At 41.7% G+C, this 18,552-nt stretch overlaps 1 protein-coding gene across 11 annotated transcripts in view; it reads right to left on the bottom strand.

Annotated features, from left to right (window-relative positions):
• Positions 1-18,552, bottom strand: part of NTRK2 (neurotrophic receptor tyrosine kinase 2) — a 368,220-nt gene that overhangs the window by 286,724 nt on the left and 62,944 nt on the right. For all 11 annotated transcript variants that reach the window (XM_050761174.1, XM_050761177.1, XM_050761180.1 and 8 more), the window contains 2 exons: positions 8,062-8,097; positions 4,930-5,030 (listed from right to left, as the gene is read on the bottom strand). In XM_050761174.1, coding sequence (XP_050617131.1) covers positions 4,930-5,030; positions 8,062-8,097 — 137 coding nt within the window. The remainder of the gene's footprint in view (positions 1-4,929; positions 5,031-8,061; positions 8,098-18,552) is intronic.

Here is an 18,552-nt window from a genome sequence, read left to right as displayed (position 1 = left end):
TTTGTCACTGCAGCATAGTTTATTCTGACTGATATACTCATCTCATAGTGAGAGGCATTGGAGGGTAGAGATTAAGACCATGGGTTCTTCCTGAGTATAAAGTCTAGATTCCTCACTTATTAGCTGTATGACTTCAGAATTACTTAACCTCTCTGCATCTCACAATCTTCATGTGTAAGATGGAGAATACAATTATTCTACTTTGTAGGTTGTTGTAAATCCTCAATGAGTTAATGCAGATAATGGGTTTGGGACAGTATCTACTATAATATATAATAAATTAATGTTAGCTATGATGATGATGAAAAAAACTAAGATTTAGAAAACAATTAAATAAGCAGCTCACAGTCACACCTCCTGAGCTTGGGAATGGAACCAAGTCTGCCCGAGTATAAACCCTGTATTTATCCACTACACTGCCTCTCCAAAGCATGTGGTTGAGAATGAAGGCAGGAAAATAAAAACATATGGCTAATTCTCCCAGGACACCATCTTGGATGTCAGATGGGAAGAGCATTAAGTAAGTCACAGAGCACAAAAAGAGGACATGCAAAGCACTTGGCCGGTGTGGGGCAAAGATGTGATCATTCTCCTCTCTGGTACTATAACAGTGAGTAGATCCCCCCAAAAACGCTTCTGCAAATGTTTGAGTAGGCCTTTTTTTTTTTTTTTTTTTTTTTTTTTTTTTTTTTTTTTGAGACGGAGTTTTGCTCTTGTTGCTTAGGCTGGAGTGCAATGGCATGATCTCGGCTCACCACAACCTCCACCTCCCAGGTTCAAGTGATTCTCCTGCCTCAGCCTCCCGAGTAGCTGGGATTACAGGCATGCGCCACCACACCCAGCTAATTTTGTATTTTTAGTAGAGACGGGTTTTCTCCTTGTTGGTCAGGCTAGTCTTGAACTCCTAACCTCAGGTGATCTGCCTGCCTCGGACTAAGTCCTGGGATTACGGACGTGAGCCACTGCACCGGGCCAGTACAGACTTAACTCTGTCTCTGCAACCAATATATGAACAGAATGGTAGCAACTCTTACAAAGTTAATTATGGATAAACTTAACCATTTCACTCAAGCTGACCTCATGACTTTGGGTGTTTTTTTTTAAATCTTTATTTCTAACTAATGTTTTCATGAGAAAGAGATCTTCGTATTTTAGCTATAAGTTTCTTTACTTTATTATTAAATTGCAGACTTCTACAGATAAATGGAGAATACCTAAATAAACAAAGTCAAACTCCATTTCATAAATAAGAAAATTAGGATGGGGGAGGTTAGATGACTTGGCCTGAAAGGCCCCCAACCATGCAGCAGTACACGCAGCAGTACCACAGTACAGTCTCTTCCCTGCTTTGGACAGTCCTTAACTGGGATTTAGGAGTTCTGGATCCCTTGTTTTTACCAGTCATGACAGCTAGAACAGATGCTTCACTTACCCAAGCTTGCACTTCTTCATTAGATAGCAACACCTGCCCTGGCTTCTCTACCTATTTATAGAATGTGTAAGTCAACCTAGAAAATGGGAAGTGGGCTCTACTGCTGAAAAGCACTAAGGATCTGCAAACACATACTTAAAGCTACCGAAGCCATTCTCAATTTAAATCCTTTCATAAACAAGGATACCTGTGACAATGAAAAGAATAACTTACTAAAAATCAGATTGTTTGAGAAATACAGAGTTTTGTGTGCCTTGCATGTGTTGAGGTGGTTTTTACACGGGAGATGAACATGGGTGAGTTTGTTTGGTTGGTTGGTTGGTTGGTTGGTTGGTTGACTGCTTGATGGTTTGGTTTTCATCTGAGGATATTTCTTAGGATAGAACAAGGGAGATCTGCCCTCCACTGCAAATCCAACGAAATACCACAAGAGCACTTGTTGGACCAGAAACATTTTTAACTTTTGTATCTGCTTCTTGGCTCTCAAACTCTTCTAATCTAATGATCCTTCCTGTGATCAAGAACTCTTCATATATAAAATATCTGAACCACATATAATTGTAACATTTTCTTTAAATTCTACAAAACACAATATTGCGCCTCTCATACAGATTTTAGGAGCCTCCCACAAAGTCATAATAAACAAGCTTACTGATCTTGCCTTCCAGCAACTATACTATAGATGGAGATATGCCAATCAGGTGCCTAGATTTATCATCTGTATTAAAAAAAAAAAAAAAAAAAAAAACAGAAGGCTGGGAGCAGTGGCTCATGCCTGTAATCCCAGGTGGCTCACGCCTGTAATCCCAGCACTTTGGGAGGCCAAGGTGGGCAGATCACAGTTCAGGAGATTGAAACCATCCTGGCTAACATGGTGAGAACACGTCTCTACTAAAAAAAATACAAAAAAATTAGCCAGGCATGCTAGCAGGCGCCTGTAGTCCCAGCTACTCGGGAGGCTAAGGCAGGAGAATGGTGTGAACCTGGGAGGCAGTGCTTGCAGTGAGCCGAGATTGCGCAACTGCACTCCAGCCTGGGCGACACAGCGAGACTCCATCTCAAAAAAAAAAAAAAAAAAAAAAAAAAAAAAAAAACCTGGAAAACTAAAGTCAACATATAATTTTGTGTAATTGGGCTTAATACATGCTACTTGGATTTCTTACATACACAAACAACTTTCTTACACCAAGAAATATTAAGTGGATTGGTATGATAGTTAAAAACTAAAATGATTGCATAAGGCAGGAAGCAGATACCATTCCCCAGTTGACTTACTATGGTATTTGTTCTTGCTATTTCAATGTAATGCATATAGTCATCTATGGAAGCATGCGTGTTTGTGTGTATATGTGTGTGCATGTGCATGTATGCATACCTCTGTACTAGATATGCATAAAGTTGCAGTTGCACTGCACCTGTTTATGCACCTCCCATTTCCACTCTCGTGGCCTTGCTTCAAGTATATATCAAATGTCTTTATTGCTCTATCATACCCCTAATGGATCACCCCACTTTCAATTCCTCTGTCCTATACTGTTCACCACAAGTCTAGCCAGTCTGCAAAATGTACTGGGTGCCCACTAGGTTTCAGCTAGTATTCTGAGGGCTTAAGGAGACAGCTGTGAAAAACACTGACCAGGTTGCCCCTACTAAGAGTCTTACTAAAGAATCTAGAGAAGAGAAAAATACATTAAACAAACAAATAAATGGGGTCATTCCAGGCAATGATAACTGCTCGGAAGAAAATGGAAGGGGGCAATGACTGCCTGCTGGCCACCTAGCTGAAGCCACACGATGGCCATCAGAAAGCAAATGCCTGGGAGGGGGGTCACACATAGGAAGAGCGGGACTGGAGCACTGGAGAGAGCATGAAAAAGGCAAGTGGCGAGCAGTGAGAAGAGTGTGGGAGATGAAGCCAGAGAGCTCGGGAAGGATGAGGTCACCCAGGGCTCATAAGCCACCATGAAGAGTGTGGCTTTCATATGAAAAGTTTTATCGCAATTGCAGTGAGAGGGCTCTGAGAATTATAACAAAAAAAAGAAGTGATCTGATCTGCACTTTACAAAGATCACTCAGGCTGCTGTGTGGGAAAAGACCAGAAAACCCAAGGGTGGGAGAGGGAGATGTGTTAGGAGGCTGCGTGGTCATGCAGGAAAGAACAACTGAGGCAAACTTTCTTTGTAAAGGGCCAGAAGTAAATATTTTCCACTTTGCAGGCCATACGGTCTCTGCTGCCACTACTCCACCCCCATCGGAGCATGAGAGCAGCCACAGACAGTACGTAAATGAACACGAGGGACTGTGTTCCAGTAACACTCTGTTCACGGACAATAAAATCTGAACTTCACAAAACTTTCAGTGTTATGAAATATCATTCTTTTTTGTTGTTTTAAACCACTTAGAAGGTAGAAACCATTCTTAGCCTGCAAACCATACAAAAACAGGTGGTGAGCTGGACTTGGCCCGTGGGTCATCGTTTGCCAGCCCCTGGGGTTAGCCTGTGACCATGGCAGTGGAGGTGAAGAGATATGGAAAGATTTGGAATTTATAAGGAGGCAGAGCTCACCAGAAGCGCTGTGTGCATATGACAATGAGGAAAAGAAACAACTGGAGAAAGCTGTTGGGTTTGGACCAGAGTAACTGACCATAGACCCCTGGGATCATGCAACTTCCCTCTTCAATGGCTCTTCACTGCGCCATAAATCTATACACCTGAGACTCTGTGTCAAGACCTACAACCTGGCCACAATCTATATCTCCAACCCTGCTGTCCTGCACACGCCTTACCCTCCAATCAAGCACCTTCACGATGTTTCTCCACCTACAAGCTCCTGTTCACATGCCCTCAATGCCCTTCCCTTCCATTCCTGTATGTCAAAATCCCAACCCTCCTGCACAGGCCATGCAAAAAGTCACTTGCCCCACAAAGGCTCCTCTGAGTGTCCCAGCTCAGGAACAAAGGAACAAAACATCTGCTTCTCCACTTCTATCTCTTGTACTGCAGTGCTGTGCTTCTGTTTGTATTTGAGGTGCTAATATTCACCTCTAGGGTCTCTGATGAATTCCAAATGGCTAATCTTAATTTTGTTCATATTATTATATCCCCTCCACTGCCAGTCCCTTTCAGAAGCTACTGGATTCCTTACATCTAGTGAGCAGTCAAAATTATATGAACAATTTAAGGAGATGGGTATGAAGGTGTAGTCCATGAATGATAAAGCGGGGTTCTTGCTCTTCTAGTGATACCCTTCTAAAGCACAGATAATTGAAATAGGAACCACTAACAACTAAAAGTGGTGCACAAAAGCAGCAAATAAGTCAAAGGCCGTATAACACCTTTATCACTTTTTTAAAGCCTTTTTATTAATTCCTCCAACCTTTAACACCCTATTTACATCTGAACAATAAAAATGTCTTATTGAAGCAGCTACATTCCTCTAACATGGAGGCATCCAAAACGCTCAGAACCAATTCAGACACCTATTTATTCCACTCACCGAGAGATGTTCCCGACCGGTTTTATCAGTGACGTCTGTGGAAGGGATTTCATTACTTCTGTTTGTGGTGTCCCCGATGTCATTCGCTGCAGTTCCATAATCTTAAGAGGGAAAAGGGGGAAAGAGAAAGAACATGAAGTTATCATTAAGCTACCAACAAACACAAGGCCACAGTAAGAGCCAGAACGAAGCAAGACAAATCACAAAGATTCCAAACCCCCGACAGCCTGGCTGTGGAGGGACGTGACCAGGCTGCTGAGTTCAATCCATGGCAGTGCTGAGACTGCACAACACCCACATTTTATGCAATCCAGACCTTTACATCATTGTCTTGTTGGTCAGCCCTAAACCTGGTTCAGGGATTTTTCTTTGCACATAAGCATATAGCCTTTTATGGATGGCATATTTAAAACAAGTACGACAGGGAATCGATCATCTATGTGTCATAGATTTATAGACCTGGAAAGGTCTTTGGAGACAGAGCATAACTGCCAGTTTTACCACTGAAGAATGTTAGTGGAGGAAAGTTACATGACTAGGTGAAGGCAAGAAGATGGCAGAGCTCACATGTGACCCCAGACTTGAAATGAGCAACAGTGATTTCCAGGGCAGGTGCAACTTATTTGCACAAAGGGCAGAGACGTAAGAGGAGATGTGGAACAAGCAACAGTATGAAACTTGGGTCCACACGTAAACTTTTTTGAACAGTTCTGAATTGCCAATATTTCAGTTTCAGAATGATTAAAAGGTAGACCCGCACAATACTTAGAATTGTGAACGCTCAGTTCTCATTTCACCAAGTCGCAAATGCAGTTGCTGCCTTCTGGATCGATTTTAGTCTACATGGGTCAGGACAGAAATAATGGCGTTTTTCAGGGGTTGTCAAAGTTTTTATTAGCAATATCACATATAAAAGGTCTCAGGAAACTCTTGGCAAACTCATTGCAAACAATGAGGTTTATAATGTTTGTATTTTAATTCTAAATAGGTACACTGCCTTCAATTTCCATCCTGAAAAGGGCACCTCGTTAATGCAGCCCAGCTAAACTTCTCAGAATCATCATGCTGGCCTCGGGGCAACCAATTTAAATTGTATTTTTATTAGCAAAGTGTTCCTTTGTGAATAAAAAATAACAGAAAAAAAATCTATTTTCTATGTGTTTGCTGTTTCATTCTTAACGCCAAAACCACATTCTCACCATTTTCCTTTTGAATATCTTAAAGTTTACTAATTTTGAACACTAATGGATATCCTTTATTTGGTTAGTTTTCCCTCTTCATGTTATAACCAACTACATCTACAAAATTTAAATCATTCAAGTGTCTATAGTTTAATATCATGACATTTTGGCCCAAAGATCCAAAGTGGGATCTGAGGCTAACAGGAAGATGACATTTTTAAAGTCTCAAATTAACTGGGAAAGGGTCAAAAATGTAATTTTAAGATGTAAAACCACAATACAAATGTATTTCTCTGTGAAACAATTTGAGAGATTCTTCCTTTAAACTCTATCAAGACAAATACAAACAAAACAACACACAAATCATAAGCAAAAAATCAACCAAACCACAGCTTGGAAGAAATATGTCTTAACATGCACAAGCAGGTAAAGACAATATTATTCTCCAAGTTAAAATTAGCTCAGGTTAAATACACACGCATATAATAAACATACAGACAGGCTCATTTTATAAAAAAAAATAAAATATCAATCTATATATAAATGTAAAATTAAAGAACAGAGTATTTTACAGAAAAATATATAAATATAATGTTTTAATCAATCTTTTAATCATTCCTAAATTTCAAGCCAAATCTTGAAATGTAGCCTTCCACTTCCCCAAACAGTGGCTTCCTGGCTTGGAAATCTGTTAAATATGGGTTTTCACACCAAGGAAAACATCCTTGGCATTCGATCAAAACAGCAAAGGAGAGATGCAATATTCCATCAAAAGCAAATATAGGCCCAGTGTAGTGGCTCACGCTGGCAATCCCAGCACTTTGGGAGGCTAGGGTGGGTGAATAATCTGAGGTCAGGAGTTCGAGACCAGCCTGGCCAACATGATAAAACCCAGTCTTAACTAAAAATATAAGAATTAGCCGAGTGTGGTGGCATGTGCTTGTAATCCCAGCTACTCAGGAGGCTGAGGCAGGAGAATCACTTGAACTCAGGAGGTAGAGGTTGCAGTGAGCAGAGATTGTGCCACTGGACTCCAGCCTGGGCAATACAGTGAGACTCCATCTCAGAAAAAAAAAAAAAAAAAAAGGTAATATAGTAGACTTTGGTTTCTTTCCTTCCACATTCCTAAGAGAATCCCTTTTTTTTTTTTTTCAAGAGGTTAGGCCTATTCACCTTTGGGGAAGCTGACTTAATGTCTGGGGGTGAATTTAGTCACTGAAGGGATAATCCATCCCTCTTATCAGTAATAAGGGCAGGAAAGGACTATAAACCAATCGCGTCTTGAATTGGATACAAAGAGGGCTTGACTCTTGTCTCTTGGGAAGTTCTCTTTCCTCGAGGACGCCTTCAGGAGCACTTCCCTGTCTCCCGTCCATGTGAATGGCAGCAGCTCCCCCGTGACACTCTCTTGTAACCATAAGGGGGCCAGCCTTCAGTGAAGTTGGCATGGTGGGCAAAAGAGTGTAGCATGAAGGGAACTTGGGTCCCTGACGACGTGGTGGAGTTGCTGCTTTAATCAACCCTAAATCAAGCCCTACCTTTGAGGTTCCTGTCTGTGAGTCAAACACCTTCATTATATAAGAAACATCATTTTGAATTGGCTTCACTGTCATAGCCAGAAACTGATATACCTCCCTTTTCTTGGTAGCCATGGCTTTCAAACAGGTAATTAGTTCCCAATTAAGGAAATGTGATGTCTGTTACAGACAACGGAATGGATTTACTACTTCCAAGAACAGGGTATGAGAGAGAAAGTGCTATTTACGGGCACTGTAAATGTCAAGGGAAAACAGCCATCAATATTGAATGATTTTTGAAATACTATTTTGGCCTATGTCATGCTTAAAGTGTATATTTAACTGAGCTTAGAAGAGTCTTCTTTCAGTTGATTTATTTCATTACAGACAAACATTTTGAAAAAGAAATACAAAGTAGAAAACATGATAGCTACCTTCATAAATTACATCAGGATAATTTGGGTTTGCACCTAAAAGGCAAAACAGAGCAAAGATCTGTAAGTATGTATTTTGGAGTCAAAAAATTACTACCCTATGCCAACTAAAATAAGCTAAACATACATTGAGGTTTCGCAATTTAATAGACTGCTTTTACAGGACAGGTAAACAAAACTTGAAGTTCTTGAGTTGTTCCATGTTAACTCCGTTCCCCTCCCCAGTTCTCCCACTTTCATCCCTCCAAAAACGAAAAGAAATCACAAAAAAATCACAAATTGCTTTGAAAAAATTTCAGCAATCAATGAATTATTACCATTTTTCTTTTTTTGGTACTGTTCCTATTATACGATCGACCATTTTCATTGCAGTTTTGGTATTTTTATTCCAGAGACAGATAATTTTCATACCACTTTTGTTATTCTCTGATGGTTTGAGGGTTACTGTCAAGTGCGTAGCAGGGCCATTTGCGTTCAGGAGCATATTATTAACCACCCTGCATAATGTTATCTAAAGCACAATTTTATTCTCCACCTTATCTTCAGGGGAGTTTCTAAGGCTGAAGAAACCTTTTTTATGCCCTAACACAACAAAGAAAAATAAAATGTACTTCCTCTATTGAAATCGTTGATGTATAAGAAGCCATAAAAAATGGTATGTCAGAGAGAAATGTAAAAGTTATCAATTTAATTTTGGGGGATGGCTCTAAAGTCACCAAGATGATCAGAATATTCTGCTTTAAGGTATTCCTATGAGACATGCCAAAATATTTTTTTTTAACTCAGCATCAACAAGAACTGGTAACAAAAACATTTGCTACTTATTCTCCAATCAGAGCTAACTGGGTCTCTACATGAAAGTCTACTTGGAAATAAAATTAAATTTTGTTTTAACATTTAAGTGATTGCAAAATGAATTTCCAAAGCTATTTCCTATGCTTTTAGTCCTCACTTGCCATGTGAAACAGTAAAACTTGTAAACCATAAAGCTTACTCAGTTTTCATTTCACTTCTGAACCCTTAGCAGGAAAATGCCATTAAAGTAAAGTGAAATGAGCCAATTTTCTGTTCATGCATTCCCCAGCGAATAATCAAGGTTAGTCTAAATGAAGAACCAAATAAAAGTGGCCCCAGTGTTCAAATTAGAATGTTAACGCATTTCAACTAGAAAAATATCTATTTTAGCAGGGAAAAAAATGAAATGAAATGAATGGCTGTGTACTTCCATCCAGGGATGCTGCATACTGCTATATGGTGTATGCTTTGCACAACTCTAGGGAGCACCTTTCATATTGTAGTCCACGTGAATAGCACCACTTGAAATTGTGCAGTGCACACCCTGTGCACCTGTGCAGTCACATGTGATGGGAAATTGTGCTGTGTACACCCTGTGCAGCCACATGTGATGGCACTGTATCAATGTATGCAAAGTCATTGATTCCAGTAAATTTCAATCATATATCGAAGAGTTTTATTATCCCAAACACCATTTCAAACTCATTTTGAGTTACCAAATGTGAATATGTCTTGTCAGGGTTGCTTATAGCTGTTATAACACTCTGAGAAGAGTCTTGAAAGCTGTCCTGCAGTTTGAGGACTAACTCAATGAATAAAGTGGCAGAAAGAAGTCCCAGTGGCTGCCCTCCTGATGTCACTTGCAGGGGACTCAGTTGTCCTCTGAAGTCCTCTCCCTTTACAAAAGCCCTAGACCAAATGGTGTCCCCCTCACCATGGGAATTTACTACCCCTGCTGCAGGAAAGATTCTACAAGCCCAAGAGGGCAAGTCAGTCTTCAAACTGCTCAGTAATCCATTATTTTAGAAGATTTCACTCATCCCTCTTCCCAATGTGCCTTTCAACACAATCTGAGATTTTCAACTTCAAATCCAGCCTTCCACGTCATCATCACTATATATTTGTCTTGCAGGAAGGTAGAACCTACTCTATTTCACAATTCACATTCTCTGATTTGGTTTAGAATTTTTAAATATTTGGATATAAGTATGTGGGTCTTCATTTGCAGTAGGGGGGCCAACCATCCCAGACTGCCAGGAATTAAGAGGATTCCTTTCAAGTTTTAAAATGGAGACACTCCCAGCCAAATTCTTCCCATCTGCCCAGGACTGAGGGCTTTTTCTGGTTGTGGGGCTTTCACTGCTTATCCTGGGAGGAGTCGGCCACTGATTTGTTCTCAGGCCCCTATGGACCCCCACACATGTGAGAGAAGGGCCTGTGGTCACCATCGCTTTTCCACCTACAGCTCCATGAGAAAGTGGAAAGCCTGAGGATTCAGAGGCAGATTTATCTCAGCCACACATTTAAATGGCCTCAGAGACTATGAATGACATACAGGTTTAATCTGCCACGTTGCAGAACAGGAACCTCCAAACACAATATCCACACAAAGCCCCTAGGAAGATCCAAGAACATCACATCTATTCACTGTAACAAATGTTAGGTATGGAAAAATGGAATTTGGGGTCCAATCGTAAATAAAGACGTTAGCCCATAATCTAAAAAATAGGCCAGGGCAGGGTGCAGTGACTCACACCTGTAATCCCAACATTTTGGGAGGCCGAGGTAGGCAGATCACCTTAGCTCAGGAGTTCAAGACCAGCCCGGGCAACGTGGGAAAATCTCATCTCTACTAAAAATACAGAAATTAGCGAAGCATGGTGGCGCATGCCTGTAGTCCCAGCTATTCTGGAGGCTGAGGCATGAGAATCGCTTGAACCCGGGAGCGGTGGTTGCAGTGAGCTGAGATCACACCACTGCACTCCAGCCTGGGCAACAAAGTGAGACTCTCACTCAAAAATAAATAAATAATTTAGTTATTTTATTTAATTTAATAAAAAATAGGTCAGTGTCCATCCAGACTTATGACTCATATCAGTGCATGCCTTTCCTGCTAAGTTCACCAGCAAAACTGTTAGGCCATATCTAAACTTTGTGAAAAGCACTATTTTTTCCTAACTTCATCCTCCCAGATGTATGACAAGTACTGTCACTTTGCTTTTATCCGTAATAGCCAAATTTAGTGTAAGATTATGAAACTCGCAAAAAGACAAAGTGAGACGAACTACAACAGGGTTGCTTTTATTTCTCCCAAGCATACTGCACTACGTCTGACAAAAGTCTACTCACCACAACAAATGAACACCTTTCACTATCCAAAGGTTTAGTTAGACTGGCACATGAGAGGATGCACAGACCTAATGTTTATGAAAAGCGAGGGTCACATTACTCCAGCTGACCCCAGCTCATCAAGTATTTTGCTTCCAGCAACTTCCTAGTTTAGCAAAACCTCCCATGATATTTACACTCCAACAGTAAGGTAATTATTACCACCATTTTAAATGCTGACAGAAAAAAACATATCACTTTCTTTTTAGACTTCTGGCAATGGTCAGATGTTGAAAATGTCTTGCCTTTTTAAAGTCTAATTTCTAAATGGTTCCTTCATTACATACTGTTGCACACTGTTATATGCTAAAGTTAGGAAGCCCTGTTGGAGAGATTCAGGACTAAAAGGTCACTGAGGAAAGACAAACACCAGCTATGAGAAAAAAAAATCCAAGGAAAAGAGAATTAATGAAAGACAAAGAAGCTGTATCTGACTTGAGCCGTGGCCTGAAAGTGGGGTTGTGAAAGGGTTATAATGATTCCTTGAGTGCTGTCCTAGTAGTGCTCATCAAATCGGAAATCTCAGATTTAGGTAGCAAGAGGTAGCATCAAGCCTTAAAGCTTCAGGTTGGGAGATGGTGGAATAACATATTGAAATCCAGGAACTCTATTTAACCCACTGGAGTTCCAAATAAGCTGCAGACTGTCTGATCCCCACAGCTTACTGGGGTGTAAAAGGTGCAACTCCTACCCTGCTGAAAGAGGTTGAAGGCCAAGTACCAATGTCTGCACATCTGATGGTCAAATCCTGTTTTCTGAAGAATGCGTCGAGCATCCTAAGGTGCCATATTCACCTTTACTTTGTTCTTGACCTAAGGAATGCTGTCAAGAATTACCGGAAGGGAGTAGCCAGTCCATGGTGCAGCCTAAAGTGCCCCAAGTGGGACCACTGAAGGTGGAAAGAGATGGATGGAAGGAAGGCTGAAAAACTGCCTATTGGATACCATGCTCACTCCCTGGGTAACAGGTTCAGTCACATCCCCATCCTCAGCATCACATAATAGACCCACGTAACAAACCTGCACATGCACCCCCTGATTCTAAAATACAAGTTGAAAAAAACAATAAAGGAACGATAGCGACTGTATCACAGCCACAGCCGCACTCCTGACAAAGCTTCCCAGGGAGCCAGTGAGGTCTGCGCCTCCAAGAGGCACATGAGCCCTGAGGGCATTTGGGCTTCCACACATCAAAGATGGAATCACTTTGTTCTTTCCCCAACAGCATCAAACCCAAGCACTGCACCATCCTCCTAATTCCATGCAAAATAACCTAAAATAGGGCCTTTTTATTTCCGTCGTCTAAACTCACTTATAGTCATGAATAATCTTATGACTTTATGTAAATCTTGATGAGAGAGAAAACATCTTTATGACATTTCAACTGTTAAGACTCTACAGTTAAAGGAAAAACACGTTTGTAGGATAAAAAAAATAAATTGTGGGAAGAGAGGTAGCCTGACAGTAGGGTTCATTTTCCACTCCGCTAACAAGATAAAAAATAATGGGCAGGCCAGGAAGACACATCTGTTTCCTTCCTTTAAACTTGTAGTCTCCCTCTCATGCTCTACCAAAAAAAGAGAGAGAGGAAAGAAAAGACTTTTCTATCCATTCTATTTGCAGACTCTATTTAATGTGATCATGTGATCCTGAAAAAAAATATTTCAAAGCATTCCATATGATAAGGCAATTACAAAAGATTTGTTCTATTCAGGTAAACTGTCCTTGCTTTGCCGACAGTGTTTTCTCACTCATAGGGAGATCAGCCTTTTGATTTTCAGGTTCTTCTCCTCTTCTCTTTCAGAAAGGCAGGCTGAACTCAGCACCTGAAATCGGCATTGCAATATGTGGGTTTCCTTTCTGGCTGAACCACTCATTTGCTATACAGCACTGGGAGTCTCCACTTTTTCTGTAACAATGGAGCCTTCTATAAGACAGGAGAAGATAATAGCATTGGCTCTGGCAATTCCTCAGGAGCTTTGGGAAGCGTAATTAACTAACATTAGTACTCCTGAGGCATAAGGAGCTATTTAAGTATAAATCTTAATTATCATCATTCTGAATCTATGGCCAAATCGTTCTCTTCTCAGTTATTTAAGGCAGAAAAGCAGACATAACTTTCTCTCCTTCACCTCCAGGACAAGAAACAGGTCCTGACAAAAGACCGAAGGAACAAACAGTAAAAAGCCAGGAGAGCTTTATTTAATGCATAACATTTGGAGAAATTTCCTCTCCCCTCGTTCTTTAGACTAAGTACACCAAATCTAAATCCACCAGTGTGGGGCATTCTAAGTGCCGCAGAGAGCTCTAGTTCATCCAGACGTCATGAATCTTTCGATAAAACAGCGCGGAAGGAGAAGCTGTGGGAAAAGCTCTTCCAATATTTATAGTTTGTTCCTGACGCGCATCTCGCATAGGAGACAGGAGCTCCCGAATTAGGAAGCGCAAGTCACTGACTCCCACTGCTTGTGTGAATGGGCATTCTTGAGCTGTGACATTCTTCCTGAATGAGTGGGACACAGAGACACTCTTTATGCGCTGCCTAAAGAATGGTAAGCTTTAACACGAGGGTATTTTATCATCTGGTGCTCTGGTTAGGTTTGTTCCAAGCCAAAGGGTTAAATCACTTGGGTAATGATTCTGAACAGAATCTACTTTGCATCAACATGATGTTCACATTTATGGGACTAACTGGACTTCAAAATTCTTGCTACTTGGACTATCTGATCAGAAATGCTAACAAAGGCTCCAGGTTTCTTCCTCACAACAAATCATAAGTGATCTCTCTGCCATGAATTTCCGCCTCAAATTCTACTTAAAAAGAACCCTTCATCACTTCTAATCTCCACTCACTCTCCATGTACACTTTCTGGTTCATGAAGGGATTTTCACATGTAGGATTGAATTTCAATGACTGACATATAGTGGATCAATTTCATCTTAGACAAGTCTTTCTTTTTGGCTGGTAAGCTAAATAGGATACATGAGAACTTTTGAAGAATCCTCAGATAACCCCACCCTGTGTGTGTCTACGTGCCTACAACTACTGTCTCTACTTTTTAATTCATTCTCCCTAGCCTTCTTCTTCTTCTTTTTTTTTTTTTTTTTTGAAACAGAGTCTGGCTCTGTCGCCCAGGCTGGAGTGCAATGGTGCGATCTTGGCTCACTGCAAGCTCCACCTCCCGGGTTCATGCCATTCTCCTGCCTCAGTCTCCTGTGTAGCTAGGACTACAGTTGCCTGCCACTATGCCCGGCTAATTTTTTTGTATTTTTAGTAGAGACAGGGTTTCACCATGTTAGCCAGGATGGTCTCAATCTCCTGACCTCATGATCCACCCACCTTGGCCTCCCAAAGTGCTGGGATTACCACACCCAGCCTCTCTCTAGCCTTCTTAAGCCACATATTGAATTCATCTGACTTTATGCCAAAACCAATTAGAGGGCATCTCTGTGCACCATTTATTCTATATTTGTATTGTTATTACTATTTGATATCCTCAGGGAAAGTCAGTGAGGTCATCTTGACGGATGCCTGACCAGTTCTTCCAGTGGCCCCTCTGGCTTCTGCAGGGCATCCTCACTATGCAAAGTATGATTCATGGACCAGCAGTACTGGCATAATCGGGGGGCTTGTTAGAAATACATTATTTAGGCCCATTTTCAAATCCATTGAATCATAATCTTCATGTTAACAGGGTCCCCAGCAGACTGGTATGTGCATTAAAGTTCGAGAAGCCCTGATTTACAACTCACTGAGAAGTTTTACCAGAGTCAAAAGGTCTCAGTGAGTATGAAGGATGATAATTTTTATTTTTATTTCTTTGTATTTTTTGTAGACACGGGGTCTCACTTTGTTGCCCAGACTGGCCTGGAACTCCCTGCCTCAAGGGATCCTCATGCCTCAGTGTCCCAAAATGCTGGGATTGCAAGTGTGAGTCACTGCACCCAGCAAAAAATGACAATTTTTTCAATGAAACACAAAGTAATAGCTAGGTACCCAAATATTGGAGTCAGGGTATCTTTGACCATAGCCACAAAAAAGGAGAAAGGACAGGAGATTGGTTTTGTCCCCAATGGCACATTTCTGGGCCACTTTCCAAATGAAAAGGAGATGGGGGAAAAGAGCTTAGACAGCAGAAAGATCTAAGACTGACCACCCTCTGAAAGGTGAGTCAAATTTTTGACTTAATTTTCTCCTTAAAGGGTTGTATTAGCTTGTTTGCATGCTGCTGATAAAGACATACCCAGGACTGGGTAATTTATAAAGGAAAGAGGTTGAATTGACTCATAGTTCCATATGGCCAGGGAGGCCTCACAATCATGGCAGAAAGCAAAGGGGAAGCAAGACATGTCTTACATGGCAGTAGGCAAGAAAGAGTGTGTGCAGGGGAACTTCCCTTTATCAAACCATCAGATTCCATAAGACTTACTTACTGTCACGAGAACAGCACAGGAAAAATCCACCCCATGATTCAATTACCTCCCATTAGGTCCCTCCCACCACACGTGGAAATCATGGGAGCTAAAATTCAAGATGAGATTTGGGTGGGGAAACAGACAAATCATATCAAGGGCCAAGTCTAGAAAACTAAGGTAGTAAAATAATAGGAGTCTCAAGGTCGTTTTTCTGGGTAAGCCCATGCTTCTGAATGAGGAAGAGCAAAGTTAGTATGAGATAAAAGCATTTCTGGGTAGAAAGTTTCTCCCTAAAGGCTACAGGGCATGAACACAAAGGGAGATGGGGAATGTTCGCCTCCTTTATCATATTCTCAATGCCTACCTAAGAAGAGGATAAATAACACTGAGCACCTGCCCGTCATGTGTCAAGCACTGCATCGGACACTTCAGATATGCTCAGCCTCAAGGTGGCAACCTTCTAAGCTGGGGCTGACACATGTCAGGGAGGTGCTCAATGTTAGTCGCTCCTTAGGTAGGCACAGAGATGCCCTCTGCTTGGGGCTGGAACCCTACACTTTCTGGAGAAGGAAAGTCACACTTCACACTCCGAGGTGTTAAGAAAATTGCTCCAAGCCACATAGATCATGGAGGATGAAACTCAGATCTGTGACTGAATCAGATCTGAATTCAAAACCCAAACCCTTCCCATTGCACCAAAGCTGCTCTTTAAATAACATGGAGAGTGGAGGCTAACTATGCTCAGGATTCCAAGTTCAAACATCAGATCTGAATGAGTCATTTGAATTGAGAGTAAGTGAAAATTTATCTCATTAGAAGTAAAATCTTAGAGGTTCCACCTATTCCATTTGATAGTCTCTGTTCACTGGCTTCCATGAGAAAGAGGATTTAAAGAAATGTCTTTGTCCTTTATTGCCTGTAATTTCTGCATACCTTCAACTGGGCCCTGCCTAATATCAAGCAGGAACATCCCTGGGAATGAGAAGCTGATCTCTTACAACCAGCATGAAGGCAACCTCAAAGAGGAACAGGGGACAGGAATAAGCAGTCAAGTGTTTCTCCACTTTTTCTATTTTACGGGTGGCTAGGGTGTCTTCCGTTATATGGGCTGTGTTTTATTCCCACCGTCCTGCACCTCACCCCTGCCACCTTCCTAAGAGGTAGGGTCTGCGTTGTCTCAAGTGTTATAACTCACTGCAAGGGGTAGCCCAGGACCCTCTGCTTCTCATACCTTCAAAGACAGCTGGCACATTGTTCAAAATCCCTAGATTCTAGTATAACAGGATGTTAAGTGAGACTCTCCCTGCCTCAGTAACTGATACCAAAGTGGATGTGAGACACTTAGAGGCAGAAATCACAAAGGAACTGACTGACTGAGAACTGGAGCCATGTCCTTGGAAATGTCTGATTCACCTTGAGAGTGTAAGAGATCCCTGGAAGGAGAGAACAAGGAAGGATTTATAAAGAAGTTTCTTTGGGGAAGTGCTGCTCTAACACCGCCCCACCGAGGGGCTTCCACGGAACCACTCCGAGAGCTTGAAGTATGTTCTCTGCAAATGGATGGCTCAGAGGACAAGGCCTGACCCTTGCCAGAGAAGGTGAAAGAAACCTGCAACCGTGGGGTGTAGGTGGCATTTGGTTTGACCTGTACATCCAGAGGACAAGAGACTATGAGCGCCCCCTGCAGTCCAGAGGCAGCACAGGAGAAAGTCTTTGTGGGGAGTGTTAGGTCCTGCTGAGGGACCCCAACAACACAAAGTACGCTCCTGGAGTCAGGAGTTGCTTGTGCCAGCTGGAGCAGAGGTACATTTGTTCACGTCATGGGAAATACAGAGAGAGAAATCTCCAAGAGCCCACAAAGGTATCCAGGAAAGAAAGTCTGCACATCAGCTTTGAACATTCCTAGGTCCCAAGGGCACAAAGTCACTAGTGAGCAAACTTCCCTGTCATCTCCTTCTCTACTCCCTTTCACCTGGGCAGCAGAGGCACTGACACCTCTGCAAACTCCATCCCTGACCCCATACGGCCAGCCTGAACTTGGGGAGGACAGGAGACTGGCCATGAGCTCGCATCCAGAGTTTTCACTTCTAGCTCAGGTGGGACATGCCATTTCTCAATTGAGATTCTATCTGCAGCTGAAAATAACCAAAGGATTGTTTGCCACTCAATCATATGCAGAAAAACGTTACACAGCTCAGAGTTTTCCTCCAATCAGTGAGGCTCACTCCTGGTTACTCATTGGAATCACTAGGGACCTTAAAAACAACAACAAAAAAAAGCCAAAGCGCAACTCTCATCCCAGAGCCACTGAATCTGAGTTGCTAAAGCTAGGCCCCAGGAATGTGTATTTAAAAATGTAATCAGAATGGCGTGAACCTGGGAGGCAGAGCTGGCAGTGAGCCGAGATCACACCACTGCACTCCAGCCTGGGCGACAGAGCAAGACTCCGCCTCAAAAAAAAAAAAAAAGTAATCAAACAAAATAGTGACAAAAAGTCCCCAGTTAATTCAAATATGCAACAAGGGGCAAGAAGCTACTGTTCTGGGAGCCAGGGAAGATCTCTCCTACTGAATGGATTTTAAAGACATGATGGAAAACAAAAGTAACATAAAACTCCTGTAGTTTGATTGTCACAAGTTGTGCTCTTCAGTGTGCTAGAGGAGAAACATCATGGTTTTCTAGATTTCATTTTGAAGCTGAAAGTTTGCATTTTATGCCTTAAACACAATCCCAAACTAACTGGAGCTAAGTTCAGTTCTTCAATGTGGGACCCAAAATGATCAATTTAGTATCTGGAGTCTGGGAAGGTCTTTTCTCTTTCTGGGTTACCAGCCAGGTTTCCAGTGATTAACAGATGGGGAAGGGTGCTGGCTTGGTGTCTGGTGTGCTGCTG

This window comes from Macaca thibetana, chromosome 15 (assembly GCF_024542745.1).
Source record: "Macaca thibetana thibetana isolate TM-01 chromosome 15, ASM2454274v1, whole genome shotgun sequence".
NCBI classification, from domain to species: Eukaryota; Metazoa; Chordata; class Mammalia; order Primates; family Cercopithecidae; genus Macaca; species Macaca thibetana.
Note: the sequence above shows the minus strand (reverse complement) of the source record. Positions and strands in the feature narration are given on the sequence as shown.